The sequence below is a fragment of the Rhinatrema bivittatum genome, chromosome 14 (genome assembly GCF_901001135.1).
Source record: "Rhinatrema bivittatum chromosome 14, aRhiBiv1.1, whole genome shotgun sequence".
NCBI classification, from domain to species: Eukaryota; Metazoa; Chordata; class Amphibia; order Gymnophiona; family Rhinatrematidae; genus Rhinatrema; species Rhinatrema bivittatum.
In genome coordinates this window covers 82,355,240-82,372,050 of record NC_042628.1, presented here as the reverse complement: position 1 = coordinate 82,372,050, position 16,811 = coordinate 82,355,240, and the positions used below count along the sequence as shown (strand labels likewise).

Here is a 16,811-nt window from a genome sequence, read left to right as displayed (position 1 = left end):
CTTCTCTCACATCATCCTCTTCTTTCTTCTGATACTGAGTGCTGGAGTCATGGCGAATATAATTATCTCTGGTGCAACCCCAGCGCATGGAGTCAGAAGAAAGAAGAGGACAACACAGGAGTTGTTGCAAGGTCTGGAGTCTGGCCTGGGCCTGACCCTAGGCCAAGGTCCAGGCATCAGGACCCAGCTTCCAGGCAGGCCCCAGTGTCAGGCCTGGGTTGGGGCTGAGAACTGGGCATTGGGTCTGGGTTCCAGTCTAGGCCGAGGCCCAGGTATTGGGACCCAGCCTCTGGGTCAGGTCATGGCATCAGGCCTGAGTCAGGGCCAAGGACCCAGCCTCCAGGTTGGCCATCATGTCAGACCTGGGTCAGGGTCCTGGCCTAGACCTGGCTGGGCTCTGGTGTTGGGCCTGGGTTTGGGTCAAGACCTTGGCATTAGGTCCTAGCCTCTGGACTAGGATGAAGCCTTGGCCTTGTATAGGCCGAGGCTTCAGCCTGAGCCTAAATCTCACCAGTGGATCCCCACCTGACTGGATAAGTGGGGGCTGGGGTAGATCCTGGCCCGGCATTTTTTTTGGGTGGGTGGGAAGCCCTGTTTGGCCCTGGTTTTGTTTTTGGTCTGGGTTGTTTTTTTTATGTTTGATTTGTTTTTCTTCACACAAATTAAATGAATCAAACATTCAATGAACCAAAATTCATGAGAAAAAAACCTCCCGAAAACAAACTAAAAATGAAAACACATTTTATTTCCCTGCACGCCCCTATTCCACAAACTGACAATGAAATAAAAACAATTTTTTTCCCTGCCGCACACTCCTGATAAGTGGAAGGACAACACCCAGTGAGAAGTTTTAGATGTTTGAGCAGTTGTGGGATTTTTTCCCCTTGTTTAGTGAGGAGAATGTTTGTGCCACCCGACCTCACTGTGAGGCTGGGCTGTGAAAGCCTGGTTGGTAGTTTGTAAAGGACCTTTCCCCCTACGATATCTGGAGGAAAAGATTTATTTGGAGGGGAATGCAGGGCACAGGCTGGGGACAAATAAGACTCTGTTGGACTGCAGGTACAATTTTTCTTGGTTTTGGGGAGATACCTGCCCATTCAGAGCAGGAAGGCTTGAGCTGCTCCCGGAGTAGTGAAAAGGACACCTGAACAGAGGAAAGAAGAGAGAGTCCAACTTATATAACCCAATGTGAACACAGATGTGAAATGGAACCACTAGCATATTGATTGCATGCTTCTTTAATTTCTGCAAATCAAAGTAAAAGTTATTTAACACTCACTCCTGTTCCTGCAGCAGTAAAACATCACAAAGGGACTCCAGTACCCTGCCCGGGCCTAGGTTAGCCTCCCCCCCCCCAGAAAGAATCCACTACATGGGATCTGGTAGAATTGGCAGAGGAAAGCAGCCCCAGATATAAATATGTTTTATACCCTCAGGAAACAGTAAAGTCCACATCTGTAGATTCACTTTGGGCTTCCCCAGCAGGATTTAACTCTTTCTCTTCAGAGTTTATGTCCTCTGGATGGTAACAAACATATTCTTAACCACACGGCCACCTCACAGCTGGGAGGCCGCAAGCAGTGAGAATCCACACTTACAAAACTCAATGTTTAACTGAAGTGAAGAATCCCCTGACTCTCCATCTGACTCCACTTTTCAGATCAGCTCCTCCTGCTTCCTGATGAAGCAGTACTTAATATGCCCCCATCCAGCACTGCTTGCACAGAGCTCTGTGTCCTAGGACATAACATAACCGGGTCAGATCAAGGGTTAAGGGGAAGGGGGGAGAGCTGCAGTGCAGCATTCACCAGAGATGAGATTTTTAGGAAGTGTTTTCCCCTTTTCTTCATTAGGAGGCTTTGCCCTCCCTCCTCACCTGGGAGCCTGGTTCCGACCTTTGCCAGAGAAGCAGGAAAGATCTGGGAGACCCCTCACTGCATCTCCACTTTCAGGACACAGGTTGGGGAGAAGAAAGATCTGAACATTTGGACCTAAGGTAGGACGTTTCTCCAGGATTTGGGGAGCCCCTCACACACTGGAGTTCCCTGCACGTTTGGGGCAGCTTAAACGCTCAGTACAGGAGGGATAAGTTGAAATCCCAGAGATTGAGGTAAAGGACAATACACAGAGGGGTAGATTTTATAAAAGTACACCTGCGCGTACTTTTGTTCGCGCACCAGCCGCAAACATAAGTACGCCGGATTTTAATAGATACGCATGTAGCTGCGCGTATCCTTTAAAATCCGGGGTTGGCGCGCGCAAGGCTGCCCAAAATCGGCAGCCTGTGTGCGCCGAGCCGCGCACAGGCTGCCTCCATTCCCTCCGAGGCCGCTCCGAAATCGAAGCGGCCTCGGAGAGAACTTTCCTTCCACCCCCCACCGCACCGTCCCCTCCCTTCCCCTACTAACCCACCCCCCCAGCCCTATCTAAACCCCCCCACCTTTGTTGCAAAAGTTACGCCTGCCAGAGGCAGACGTAACTCGTGCGCGTCGGCCAACTGGCCGGCGCGCGATTCCCCGGCCTGGGAGTTGTTTCAGAAGCCTCGGTCACGCCCCCGGGCGGGAACCACACCCACGGCCCCACCCCCAAATGACACGCCACACCACGCCCCTGCCACGCCCCCCCAGGAAAGCCACGGGACATACACGCGTCGTGGGGCTTGCGCGTGCCGCCAAGCCTATTCAACATAGGCCCGGCGCCCGCAGGGGAAACTTGGGGTAGATTTTCGGGGGGTACGCGCGTACCCCTTTGAAAATCTGCCCCAGATTGTGAAAAGGACGGTGCACAACGTGATTGGATAATTACTTATTCTGAATAATCAGTAAAGTTTATTTTGAATACCCCATTTGGGTCTTGCCTGCAGCACAGCATCACAGATGACCGAGAGAGAGAAAGCATAGTGCATGCACTTAAAAGGGAAACTCACTCCACCGCCTGGGCCAGGAAGATCTGTCTTCACCCCCACAGAAAGAACCCACACCTCACGGAGAAGTGAGAGGGGAGACAGTCCCAGAAACAAATACTTTTGTGTGCCCTTGGAAACAGCACAAATCCATAAAAAAGGGTTACCTATAAATCTCTTCTATCTTTATATGTTGCACCATACATGAGAAAATGCAGTTCTGTTTCTCTTTCCCTGAACTTGTTCTGCAGGCAGAGTCTGGCTGCTTGGAGTTTCCATTTCAATGTGTCTGTCTGTGTCCGTCTGTGTTTGGTGTGTGTGTCTGTGTCTGGTGTGGGTGTGTGTGTGTCCGTCTGTGTTTGGTGTCTGTGTCTGGTGTGGGTGTGTGCGTCTGTGTTTGGTGTCTGTGTCTGTGTTTGGTGTCTGTGTCTGTGTCTGGTGTGGGTGTGTGCGTCTGTGTTTGGTGTGTGTGTCTGGTGTGAGTGTGTGCATCTGTGTTTGGTGTGTGTGTCTGTGTTTGTGTTTGGTGTGTGTGTCTGTGTCTGGTGTGGGGGGGTGTGTGTCTGTGATTGGTGTGGATGTGTGTGTCTGTGATTGGTGTGGATGTGTCTGTCTGTATTTGGTGTGGGTGTGTCCATTTGTGTTTGGTGTATGTGTCTGTGATTGGTGTGGGTGTGGGTGTGTCCATCTGTGTTTGGTGTGGGTGTGTCCGTCTGTGTTTGGTGTGGGTGTCTGTGTTTGGTGTGAGTGTCTGTCTGTGTCCACCTGTGTTTGGTGTGGGTGTCTGTCTGTGTCCACCTGTGTTTGGTGTGGGTGTCTGTCTGTGTCCGTCTGTGTTTGGTGTGGGTGTCAGTCTGTGTTTGGTGTGAGTATGTCTGTGTCCGTCTGTGTTTGGTGTGAGAGTGTGTGTGTATCCATCTGTGTTTGGTGTGTGTGTCTGTGTCCATCTGTGTTTGGTGTCTGTGTCTGTGTCCGTCTGTGTTTGGTGTGTGTCCATCTGTGAATGGTGTGTGGGTCTGTGTTCGTCTGTGTCCAGTGTGTGTGTCCGTCTGTGTCCGTCTGTGTTTGGTGTGTGTGTCCGTCTGTGTTTGGTGTGTTTGTGTCTGTGTCTGGTGTGTGTGTGTCCGTCTGTGTTTGGTGTGTGTGTCCGTCTGTTTGGTGTGTTTGTGTCTGTTTCTGGTGTGTCCGTCTGTGTTTTGGTGTGTGTGTCTGTGTTTGGTGTGTGTGTGTCCGTCTGTTTGGTGTGTTTGTGTCTGTTTCTGGTGTGTCCGTCTGTGTTTGGTGTGTGTGTCTGTGTTTGGTGTGGGTGTCTTTGTCTGGTGTGGGTGTGTCTGGATCCATCTGTGTTTGGTGTGTGGGTCTGTGTCTGTCTGTGTTTGGTGTGTGTGTCTGTGTCCGTCTGTGTCTGGTGTGGGTGTCTGTGTCCGTCTGTGTTTGGTGTGTGTGTCTGTGTCCGTCTGTGTCGGGTGTGGGTGTCTGTGTCCGTCTGTGTCTGGTGTGGGTGTCTGTGTCCGTCTGTGTTTGGTGTGTGTGTCTGTGTCCGTCTGTTCTCTGGTGTGGGTGTCTGGTCTGTCTGTGTTTGGTGTGGTGTCTTGTATGGGTTTGGTGTGGTATCCGTATGGTTTGGTGTGTGTGTCTGTGTTGTGTGTGTATCCGTCTGTGTTTGGTGTGTGTGTCTGTGTCCGTCTGTGTTTGGTGTGTGTGTCTGTGTCTGGTGTGGGTGTGTGTGTGTCCGTCTGTGTTTGGTGTGTGTGTCTGTGTTTGGTTGTGGGTGTGTGTGTCTGGTGTGGGTGTGTGTGTGTGTGTTTGGTGTCTGGTTTGGTGTGGGTGTGTGTGTCTGGTGTGGGGTGTGTGCGTCTGTTGTTTTGGTGTCTGTGTCTGTGTTTGGTGTGTGTGTCTGTCTGTGTTGGTGTGGGTGTCTGTGTCTGTGGTTGGCTGGTGTGGGTTGTCTGTGTTTGGTGGGGTGTCTGTATCCGTCTGTGTTGGTGGTGGGTCTGTGTCTGTCTGTGTTTGGTTGTCTGTGTCTGTGTCCGTCTGTGTTTTGGTGTGTGTGTGTCTGTGTCCGTCTGTGTTTAGTGTGGGTGTCTGTGTCTGTATCTGTCTGTGTTTGGTGTGGGTGTCTGTGTCTGTATCTGTCTGTGTTTGGTGTGGGTGTTTGTGTCCGTCTGTGTTTAGTGTGGGTGTCTGTGTGTGTATCCGTCTGTGTTTGGTGTGTGTGTCTGTGTTTGGTGTCTGTATCCGTCTGTGTTTGGTGTGTGTGTGTGTGTTTGGTGTGTGGTGTCTGTGTCTGTCTGTGTTTGGTGTGTGTATCCGTCTGTGTTTGGTGTGTGTGTCTGTATCTGTCTGTGTTTGGTGTGTGTGGTCTGTATCTGTCTGTGTTTGGTGTGTGGGTCTGTATCTGTCTGTGTTTGGTGTGTGTGTCTGTGTTTGGTGTGTGTATCCGTCTGTGTTTGGTGTGTGTGTCTGTGTTTGGTGTGTGTATCCGTCTGTGTTTGGTGTGTGTATCCGTCTGTGTTTGGTGGTGTGTTCTGTGTTTGGTGTGTGTATCTGTCTGTGTTTGGTGTGTGGGTCTGTTATCTGTCTGTGTTTGGTGTGTGGGTCTGTGTTTGGTAGTGTGTATCCGTCTGCTGTTTGGTGTGTGTGTGTCTGTGTTTGGTGTGTGTGTCTGTGTCTGGTGTGTGTGTCTGTGTTTGGTGTGTGTGTCTGTGTTTGGTGTGTGTATCTGTCTGTGTTTGGTGTGTGTGTCTGTGTCCGTCTGTGTGTGTTTGTCCACATGAGTGTACAGATGTCTATGTGCCTGTTTTCTTTCTTACTCTCCCTCTCTGTCTGCATCTCCCACCCCACACTGTCTTATCTCTGGCCAAGTGCTTCCTAAGAATAGAATTTAAGAGACAAGAATAGAGGACTTAATCCTCTCTAGCAGACAGAAAATCTCACCCACTGCCAGTCATGGAGCTCATTATAATCGCATTTTTAAAAATGATTTTTCCTTTCAGTAAAACTGTTTAATTTTACTTTGTGGCCACGGCAGATGGAGGCTGTGTGTGGGCGCTGTGGTGCATATGTATGCTGGGATTTGTGAGTGTGTTTGTTAAGGAGTGTGTGATATGCGTGCAATACCGGCACACAGCAGACAGCTTTGTGTTGTAAGGAGGAGTGCTGCGCCTTCCCTGCTTATAGCACTGGAGGCCTCCAGCATTTCCTCAGGGACACAACCTCTTGATGGTGGAGGAAACGGGAAGAGCTGCCAATGGTAAGAGTAAGAGAGGACTATTCTCTTTCCTGGGTGATGACAGCCAGACCAGGCCTGCATGAAAGGGAGACGGCTGTGCATGATAGTCAGACAGTCCAACTCTTCCAAAAGGTACAGTGTCCTTATTTTGTGAAGTCGTTCTTCCCCTACCCAACATCACCTGCCTCCACAGACTTTAATGGCAGCCACTTTTGTAAACAACATGCAAAGACACGAGTTTTCTCTCCCAGCCCACCACAGACTGGAAGGTGAGCACACTTCAGTGCATTAGCAATCTACCAAAGGATCTTGTCACTTACCAGTCCCTGCCCACCAGGAGAAGAGGAGGAGAGCAGGAGAAGATAGCAGGGAACCACATCCGGTCCTACACAAACAGACAGAAAATACATGAGGCTCTCAAACTACTAATACAGTCAACCAACAAGATTCTGGGCCTTCCTGGAGCCACTGCCAGTGTTCACACCGTAGTGCAGAATAATCCACATGGCCCCCCACAAAGTCCCTGCCTCATAGAGCTTACAGTCTGTGCCTGAGTGCAAGGAGGTTAAGTGTATTGTGCTTGGGGAATGGGGACTAGGGTCTCCAGGACTGCAATCCACATATAACTACTGATTGCAGTTTCTGCTGTTTCTTTGATGCAATGTTTTAGCAAATGAGCTGACCCTGGAGTAACTGCATCCTTCTCATCCTGTGAAAAAACAGCATAAGAATTTGCCATGAGCTTTCCAGACCAGAGATCTCTTCTTATGTGGAGGGATCTCTGTAATCTGCATATCGCATAACTATCATCAGCTCCGGATATTTCTGATATTTGCACCTTCCCTCTCCCCCAGAAAAGGAATGGCACAGCCTGGAAAGGATCCCCCTGTTCCTGGGGAAATGGGAATAAAGGTTCCATAGATGCAGCAGGGTAAGGGTCAGGTTTTGCAGATGGCATGGATCCTGTCAGTAATCCGAAACCCAATTAAGATAGCATCTGTCATACTACTGCATCCCAAAATACATTATGATCCCCTATGTACACACACAGCAAAGGCTAGGCTAAGATCTGAGCAGGCTTACCAGATTGATTTATTTGTATTTATTTAAAAATGCATATACCACAAATCAAAATTACTAAGTGGTTTACAAGAAACATTCATTAAAACCTAAACTAGACACATTTAAAAAATTAAAACCTTATCTCTAACTACATTCATAGTCATATTTAATCTCTAACTGGTACTGGCCTTCTGTCCTCATACGTCAGTGCACATCTTAAAAGTCTGCTCCCTGCTAGGTTCACATTAAGCATGAGCCTGAGAAAATAGAAAGGTCTTTAAGAGTTTCCTAAATTTTAGCAGAGAAGACTCCTCCATTAGATTTCGAGGGATAGAATTCCACAAAACAGGGCCCTGGACATACAAAAGTCTCTCCCGAGATTCATCAAGACCAACGATCCTAGGAGAAGAAACATTCAAAAAGCATTTGGCTAGCGAATCTTAAGGTTGGTGATGGACAGTATCATTTCAGGGCCACATGAAAACTCAGAAAAACAATTCCGTTCAAAGCTTTAAAACTAACATGTCCTCAGGAACAGGGTGCGCCTGCTTGTCTTAAAAATACAAATCTAGAACTGCAATCTATTGAAGCCAGAACTGCCTCAGCCGCCCTGGCTGACCCAGATCCATCTTGGAAACCCTAGACAAGGTAACCCTGCACTAGGAATAACCTGGAACATGAGCCCATGAGTCTTTTGCATTCAGATGAAAATAGCAGCAGGAAATCCAGGACAGCACGCTATGTGATTGCTGTTAACACTGCGCCCTCACTTAATAGCGCATATTTGTTTTTTATTTTATTTTAAAAGATTTATAGACAGCACTATCCAGTATACTCAGTGCGTAACAACTACATGCACATAAAAATTTCATCAAATACAAATATTCACTACCAACATGCTACAGACTCTGTCAACAACTCTGTATATAGGACTTTGTACAAGGGAGGCACTCACATCTGAAGGAGGGACTGTCATTTCCTTGAAAACTCTTCTTTGGCTAATTTTTATGTCACAGTCTGCAAAGAATCCAACCCAACTACAGGAACTCTGTCCCATCAGAGCTAAAAGTCAGGGATACAAGAAATGGAAGGGGTAAAAATCAGCAATGAAGTTCCCTCTACAAGAAAAAGCATTGCAGGCCCTACATTCCCGTCAGCAGGAATTTCATAGCAGGAGCGGGAGAAGCGGGAGCAGCTTGACAGTGCTGCTGTCAAGCTGCTCCCGCCTTCTCCTGCAGCTGCCGCTTACCAACAGTGCTCACAAGCAAGAGGAGCTCAGGAGACCTGCCCCTCTCCTTACTCCCAGCTTTCACTATTGCTCCACCAAGCTTTAGCAAGATAGAAAGAGAAAACCCAGGGGGTGAGGGAGGGAGAATGAGAGAGAAAGGAAAAGCAAGTGGAATGGTGAAGAGAGAGAGAGAACAAAGGCAATATGGGGGGAGGAAAGAGGAAGGGAGAGGAGAGATAGAGGGGATGGACAGAGAGAGAGAGAGAGCAAGGGAGGAAGAGGAGGCAGAATAAATGTTTTGCAATTCTCTCCTTTTATACTTGTTCAGACTGTGAGGGAAGGAGGTGGAACAGAGAGAAAGGGAGTGAAGAGGAGGATCTGGGGCCGATGTAATAAAGCTCGTGCTAAAACTGGAGTTAAATTTTAGAGCAGGTTTTACTTAACTGTGGTTCCCATGGGATGCAGGAAAGTAATGCAAATCAAAAAAACCACACGAAAATGTGAGTTAAACTGAAAAATCTGCACCAATGCAGAAAAGCACTTTAAAAAAAGTGCTTTCCAAGTGGAGTAAGGAGATTAAGTACTTGAAGATGGAAGGAGAGTGACCGGAATCACCTGCACCAAGACTGGCATTGGGCACAATCTCACAGGCAAGCCAAGTGAAGTCACAGGGTAAGCTCTCCAGAGCAGGCACCTACAGCTGAACAGTATGCACTATGGTGCTGTGCATCTCAAATGGATGTATTGCCTGATCCGGAGGGCTTACCCTTTGATGTCACTTGCCAAAATGGCCTTGCATGAGAGATGGCTCTGGACATTCTGATTTGGGCACAGATTTGCATGCGAGTCCATTTTTGGTCACACGCATGCCAGCTTCAAGTGCCTACCTCCATACTCCTGGTTTAATGCCCCCTCCTTGGGCTGAGGGGGAGTAAAAGTGAACTCACATTTCTGATGGCCATAATATTGTATTGCTGTGCCCGTAGAGTAGTATTGCCTTTCTACCAGACTGGGCACAGCAATGGAGTAACTTTTGCCACCAGAAATGTGAATGTTCTCCACTTCAGACCAGAGAAGGCATAAGCTCTCTGCGGCTCCTACCTACAGTTGAACAAAACATAAGCTCTCTTGGGAAGGCACCTACAGCTGAATGCTATGCACTTGGTGCTGTGCATCCTGACTGTGAATTACTGTTCAGATGTAAGTGCCCGCCCCAGAGAGCTTACACGTTAAATACAAATCCTCCTGGGTCTGAGGTGGAGTCCCACACTGGGCACAATAGACAACACTGCCACCAGAAATGTAAGCTTACTGCACCTCAGGACCCAGGAATTACGTTTCCAATGTAAGCTCTCTTAGGCAGGCAACCAGTCGCAGGTCTTCTTTGCTTTGCTGAACAGCTGGAGATCACACACGCACGTAGTGCTATAGTGTGTACCGTTCAGCTATGGTGACCATCCACAGAGCCTGTGCTTCGCTCATCTAGCTGTAGGTGCCTTCCCAAGAGAGCTTACTCTTTTATTTTACTTGTCATTCCTTGTCATAATGGCCTAGAATGAGAGAATAGGCCCACAGGTTGGGATGCACAGCACCAATCTCACATGCAATGCTATTTTGGGAAGGAATGGCAAGCAAAATCAGAGCATAAGCTCTCTGGAGCAGGCACCTACAGCTGATCAGTATGCAATGTGCAGTATGCTCTGCTTCTGACTCTCGCATCCTGTTTTGCTTTAGGTGCCCCACCCAAGAGTTTAAGCTTTGTTAAACTGGCTGTAGGTGCCCTCCCTGAGAGCATTGAAAATTAAACTTCTGGGTCCAAGGTGCAGTTAACTGGACAAAGTTCTTCAGTTGCTGGACCCATTGTGGTAGAAGTAGCTGGACCCAGAAATGTAAGTTAGGTTTTACTCCTGCCCTGACCCAGGAGTTCAGGAAATGTGGTTTGTGTGTCTGCCCTTTGATGCATCTCCCTGCATTGCTGGGGAATAAACTAAGGCCTTCTTTTTCCATGGGATTTGCATGCATCGTAGCTCAGGATTTTATGCCTGTTATATTACGCATTTTTCAGGAATTAAAACCGCTCTTACATGCCAGAGTTAACTTACTCCTGAAAGCCTGCGCTGCCATCAGTGCCCCTTATCACTTGTAAGCTTTGGAAGTAGAATTTGGGATTTCCCCACCCTTTCTTGGACATCACAGATACCAACTCTTCTCATTTTGGCCATAAAATGTTTCTGCTATCTGCCCGCTATCTGTTCTCTTTTTATAAAATGGCAGACTTCAACATCTCTTTCTCTCAGTACATTTCCCAATTGCACTCTTTCAAATATTGGCCTGAAGGACCTGCTCTCAGTCTAGTTTCTAAATTTGTCAGTTATCAGGTTATGTACTACAGGTCATGGGCTGGTTGCCATGGAAATTGTGGGATTTTTCTTCTATTTACTTAGCTATATTTGAATATGATAATAAGGCTGTGTCCCGCCCTCACATTAAGTCTCTGTATCGCTCCATGGTGCCACCTCATCTTGAGGGTGTGTGCAGTTCTGGTCACCAAATCTCAAAAAGATATAATTGTGATGGAGAAGGTACAGAGAAGGACAACCACAATGATAAAGGGGATGGAACAGCTCCCCTATGAGGAAAGGCTGAAGAGATTAGGGCTGTTTCAGCCTTGGAGAAGAAACGGCTGAGTGAGGATTTATAAAATCATGAGTGAGGTGGAACCGGTAAATAAAGGATGGTTATTTACCCCTTTCAGATAACACTAAACACTTCATGCAACTAACATCCAGCAGATTGAAAACAAAGAAAGAGATTTCTCGCTCAGCTCACTGTCAAGCTGTGGAATCTGTGGCTAGAGGACATAGCGGGGTTTAAAAGAGGTTTGGACATTATTAGCCAGGCAGACTCGAGCAGTGGTGCCCAAGGCACACCTACATTAACAAAAATGCTGTGTGGCCCACCGACCCCCACAGGCAGGCAATGCAGATATGAAGAGACCTCCTATAGACAAAAGAAGAGATGGAAAACCCTTATCCGTTTCTCTTCCATATTTTAAAATAGGAGAGAAATGCAAAGACACACATAAACCCATCACAATGGACCAGCTCCCTCTACATCAGCGTTTCTCAACCAAAGCCCCATAGATCTGCAGAGCAGTGCTTATCTGTTGCTGCTGCTTTCCTCTCTGCTGGTTCTCCTCTACAATAGAAAGGGCACGGGCCCCTCTAGTCTTGCCAGATTTGCTGGCCCCCCTGCCAGGGCCAGTGCAAGAGTATTTGGCACCCTAAGCAAACCTCTGATCATGCACTGCCCTCCCCCAATGTACCCCCAGCAAGGCGCTCCCTCCTACCAGCAGCAGTGGCTCCAGCACAGCGCTCCCTTCTTTCATGGTATCGGCTCTGGCACAACACCCCTCTGCACAGGATAACGAAGAAGCTCCAGGAATAGAAAATGAGGTGATATCTGAAAGGGATGTAGTCACCTTGTGTACCCAGAAACCCTTAAACATTATCAAAGGTCATAAAAGGAAGCTTCTTCTGCTGGGAGACTCCGTCATCAGAGGAACCAATTTGGTATGGCCATATCCCAATCTTGAGACTCGGTGAACAAGGTCTCTGTAACAGCAACTATGTCTAAGTCCGCTTCCTCTATTAAGGCCTGCAGGTCTGGGATTTTATTGCACAGACTACAAGCATTTGTGGTCATAGCTTTCCAGCTCTTCTCCCTAGGATTGCTGCTCTTCTTAGTCATCGTTTCTGCTATTTTGAACTGATTGATTTTGTTGTTTTCTTCTCCGAATTCCTGTCTTGCTGGGTCCAAGGTGCAGAGTTTAATTGTGCATTGAGTGAAAAAGAACTTTCTCTGATTAGTTTTAAATGTGCCCCATGCTAACTTCATGGAATGCCCCCTAGTCTTTCTATTATCTGAAAGAGTAAATAACCGATTCACATCTACCCTTTCTAGACTTCTCATGATTTTAAACATCTCTATCATATCCCCCCTCAGCCATCTCTTCTCCAAGCTGAAATGTCCTAACCTCTTTAGTCTTTCCTCATAGGGGAGCTGTTCCATTCCCCTTATCATTTTGGTTGCCCTTCTCTGTACCTTCTCCATCGCAATTATATCTTTTTTGAGATGTGGCGACCATTATTGTACACAATATTCAAGGTGCGGTCTCACCATGGAGCGATTGTTATTAATTGCATCAGTAGCATGGGATCTTCTTAGTGTTTGGGTAATTGCCAGGTTCTTGTGGCCTGGTTTGGCCTCTGTTGGAAACAGGATGCTGGGCTTGATAGAACCTTGGTCTGACCCAGCATGACAGTTTCTTATGTTCTTATGTTCTTATTTGGAGCTGACCTATCTGCAGTGCCCTAGAGCTGGCTCCTCCATGCTGTCTTCCTCAGCCCCAATCCATTGCTGATTCTAACAGGTCATGATACTGCCTCCTTTGGGCAGTCTGGTTTGCCTTTTTTCAGGTCAGGCTATAAAGCTCCCACCATGAGCTCTCTTGCATAACAGTCACAGTCACTACAGGTTTCATTCACCCGGCATTCATTCCTTTTCAACTTGTGTAGTAAGATACTATAAACCAGGTTCCTTCCCCCATGAGCTTAACTGTGTTGAATCCTACAATGTGGCCCAAAGCTGCATCTGATCTGAGTGATGTGTTTTGGACCTGTCAAAAAGTTTATCAACTCTGCAGAGATTTCAAGCTGCCGCAGCCAAGGTGAAGGAATATAAAATATGTAAAAAAAACCCTATGTGCTCTCCTGTGAATGACAAATTTTCTACAAGAGCCAGCATTCAGTACTCACAGTGTTAATAAGTTGGGAAAATAGCTGTACTGTTTAGCCTGCCAGAGAACAACCACTACATAGCCGCAGAAGAGGAAACCAAAGGAATGATGGTAGACCAGTTTAAAGAAGGAAAAGGCATAATTTGGCTGGCTCTGTATGTGTGTGAGGGGCTGGGATTTGCCAGGCATTGGAGCCAGGAGCCAGGAAGAGAGAGGTGTATCTGGCAACCTTGCAATCAGTTCTTCTCCTGAAGAACTGATTATCAAGAGGGAGAGACAGAAGTCTGCACACTGAGGACATAGAGAGACAGTCAGATGTTCTTGCTTCATAGCTGAACCTCATGTAAAATTCCCAACCAGGAACAGAGGAGCCAGGAACTGAGTGATTGAAAAGACTTCCTTTCCAGAGATATCCAAGCCCAGGAGTACATGGCTGGATCACCCTCCTAAGAGACTGTTAAGTAATCTAAACTTTGCATACAGAGAATCTTAGCAGAGGAGGGAGAAAGTTTATTTTCCTTGCCTTATGTCATAAATTCAGTATCTCATCTTAATTGCTTCAGCCTTTCAGCTGAAGTCAAGCATAAACCCTTGCTGTCAGGCATAGACACACAAGATAGGGCTGGGACAAGAGAAGCTGATGGACTGTGGTCTTTCTGTAAGAGACTGAAATCAGGCCCGCTTTCTATTCAATACCAAGTAAACCATTTGGGGAAGCTTCCAGGAAAGAGAGACCTTCCACACACTGCAGTGCTCTTCTGCATTAAGCAAAACATTTTCTGTGTTCCTCCCTGAGCACATAAGACAAGAGTCTTTTAACCCTTCAGCGCTTTGTGGATCCTTAGCAGGACTGCTTCTTTGACAGGCACCACACAACAAACTTTTATTTCTTCACTACTTTCTTTTTCTTCCCTTGGAGACTTGCTTCTCTCTGTGCACAGCGTAGAACAGAAATCCCCAACTGACACCATTCATGGGATAGCTGAGCAAAACTTCATAGGCTGGAGGCAGCTGACTCCAGCCTTTTTTCATTCATTATAGCAATCAGCATATAACAAGAGTAGACTGCCTACCTTTTAGCAGTGTACTATCACCTGTATTTTCCCCAGAGAGGGTTCAGGAGCTGGTTCTCCCTAGAGATGCTGGGCCTCCTGGTGCTAACTGGTCTCCACCTCTTATCCTGCCAGCAGTATCCCACCCACAGAGCGCTCTCATTGTATGGGTTTAAGATGGACCATGCATCTAGGCTAGTGCCACACAGATTATACATGGTTATTAAGTTACTCCTTTACACATGCATCTATCACTTACTCCATAGAGAAATATTTTCTGATATTACTTGTAAGTCTGATGCTGTAATCTGGATTCAGACTATGTACTATTTTAAATTATATTGACTCCATCTATAATGTAGCCAGATAATTTTCCAAAATATTCAGAAGCTGGCATTTAGCCCGATAACTTAGTTTTTGTACTCAAAGTGGCTTAAACATGAAAATAATAATATATCAGTAACATGTTAGCAGCAAGTGGGACTCCACTGCAGTGTCTGCGGTTGGTAATGAGAAGCATAAAAGTGACTCCATGTCAGCGTGTGTGTTACGCTCGGCAGCTCCCGGGCCGACTTCACAAGGCACCTCTCTTACCCTCCAAAGCACTCCAACGCAGCACAGACCATCAGCAACAGCCATGCGGAAGGACGCTGCCATTGCTTGCCGCCCCCAACAGCCCCTCTAGGTGCATGCATGCCTACCGTTCTCAGCTTTAAAGGGCCCACAGCAGGGAAATGGGCCACAGCACCCATGGATGATGTCACCCACTTAGCTCTACCGTGAGAGCCTTTCTGAAGAACATCTGTGCCCAGCAACATGTCCCCTGGTGATTGTTTGTTCCACTGCATGTTGCAATTCTTCATACCTTGTTCCTTGCTATTCTTCATACTTTGTTCCTTGCTTTCTTCATGCCTTGTTCCTTGCCTTGTCTAGCCACCATGTTGCCTGTTGGTCTGTCTGTCTTGTTCATCCTGTCCATTGCTCCTTGTTCTTCGGCTTGACTTCCTGGATCTCAACCTTGGCTTTGGATCCTGACCTTGCTCTGTCTGTCGCCTGATGCAACCTCTGGCCTGTTTCTCTGTTACTGTTGTCCTGCTGCCCACCTTGACTTCTGGACTGTCTCTCATCTCTCCTTTGCAGCCTGTCTCAACCCCAACTCTGCCTTGGACTCGCCTCTGCATCACCATAGGGACCCACCTAAGACCTGCTGGCCGCCAGAACCCAAGAGCTCAACATTTGGGTAATGCAGCTGGTATAGGAGAAGCTCCAGCCAGTCCCAACTCCTGGATCCTCTGCCAGCGGATAGGGTGGGTCTTGTGGGCTTGGCCACTAGGCAGCACCAACCATACCTCAGCACTAAGGGTCCACATCTTTGACACCCATTACAGTGTGGTCAGTAATGCACATTTCCAGCTGAGCTCCAGCTCCATGCTAATTCCTCCTGTGTCACTGTACATCCTCTGCATGAGTTTCATTGCTGGTCATGCACAACAATTGTCAATGTTTAATGAGGACCCGGGAGACCATGCAAATGTATTCGAATAGGGGACCCAATAGAGAGGAGAGCCTGAAAATATTTTTATCCAATGGAGCAGAGAACAAATAATGGGGTCATTTTGGAACTGGATTTACAAATGAAAACTCAAAAAGAAAAAAAAAATTAAAAAGCATTGTTAGATTGAACCACAGGCATAAAACTGTTGCAGGCTGGGCCAGAAAAGCTGCTCTCCAGCCAAAATTCAGCCTGAGCAACCGCAGACCTCCCACACAAGCCAAAGTGAATGCCAAGCTCCCCACATCCCACTGGGAATTATAAGTAACAAGAGCTGCTTTCAGCCCAGGGGCTTGTCCCGGCAGGTTTCAGCGCTGGATTTACTAAAAGCCTATTTGGAGCTACCTTGGTCTTCCATGGTTTTGCTTTCCTCAGCGGTTCCCTGGCTTCCCAATGTACTTGTTTCCCTGTGCTTTTTAATTTTGTCTCCTGATGACTTGGATGCAAACTGAAGTCTCCTGCACCTATCCTTCCGGAAACAAAGCATCACAAACACATAGGCTCACCCCAAGGTATTTTATCAAAACAAGTAAATAAAACCTACAGCGACTGCTCCTACAAGTTTTAAGGCTTAAGACCCTGGATGAAAGAACATTCACATATTGGACAGCTTCAGTAATGCATTTCTAGTGAGGGTGGATGCCTGGAATAAGCAAGCAGGAGCAGTGGTAGAAATCAGTCCTGTGACAGGATTCAAGCTTCCTTGGACAGAGATAGAGAGCAGTGGTATGAACAACACTAACAGGTCTATCCAGTACCGAGCGGTAGGAAGAGCTGCGTTAGGGTCCGGCGCACCCGCAGTTGCTGCACGCACAGTGCAGCTCACCTACTGCTTGATCCTGAACAATAATTTCATGCAAATGTAAACCGCGTCTAAGAAGGTCCGTGAAGCGTTAGGGCCCGCGCAACCCATTTTACTGGCTAGAGCGCCTATACAGTATCCTGGGTGCGCGGAGCCTAACGCTTCACGCCACGCTGGTATCTG

At 47.4% G+C, this 16,811-nt stretch overlaps 1 protein-coding gene across 4 annotated transcripts in view; it reads right to left on the bottom strand.

The window, feature by feature from the left end:
- Positions 1-16,811, bottom strand: part of LOC115075692 (phospholemman-like) — a 95,217-nt gene that overhangs the window by 35,426 nt on the left and 42,980 nt on the right. For 2 of the 4 annotated variants that reach the window (XR_003852577.1, XR_003852578.1), the window contains one exon: positions 6,455-8,258. Coding sequence is in view for 2 of the 4 variants with exons in the window: in XM_029576329.1 (XP_029432189.1) it covers positions 6,455-6,544 (90 nt within the window). In the remaining 2 variants the exon portion in view is untranslated. Of the gene's footprint in view, positions 1-6,454; positions 8,259-16,811 lie in introns of those variants that run through there. The other 2 variants (XM_029576329.1, XM_029576328.1) reach the window with 2 other exon arrangements.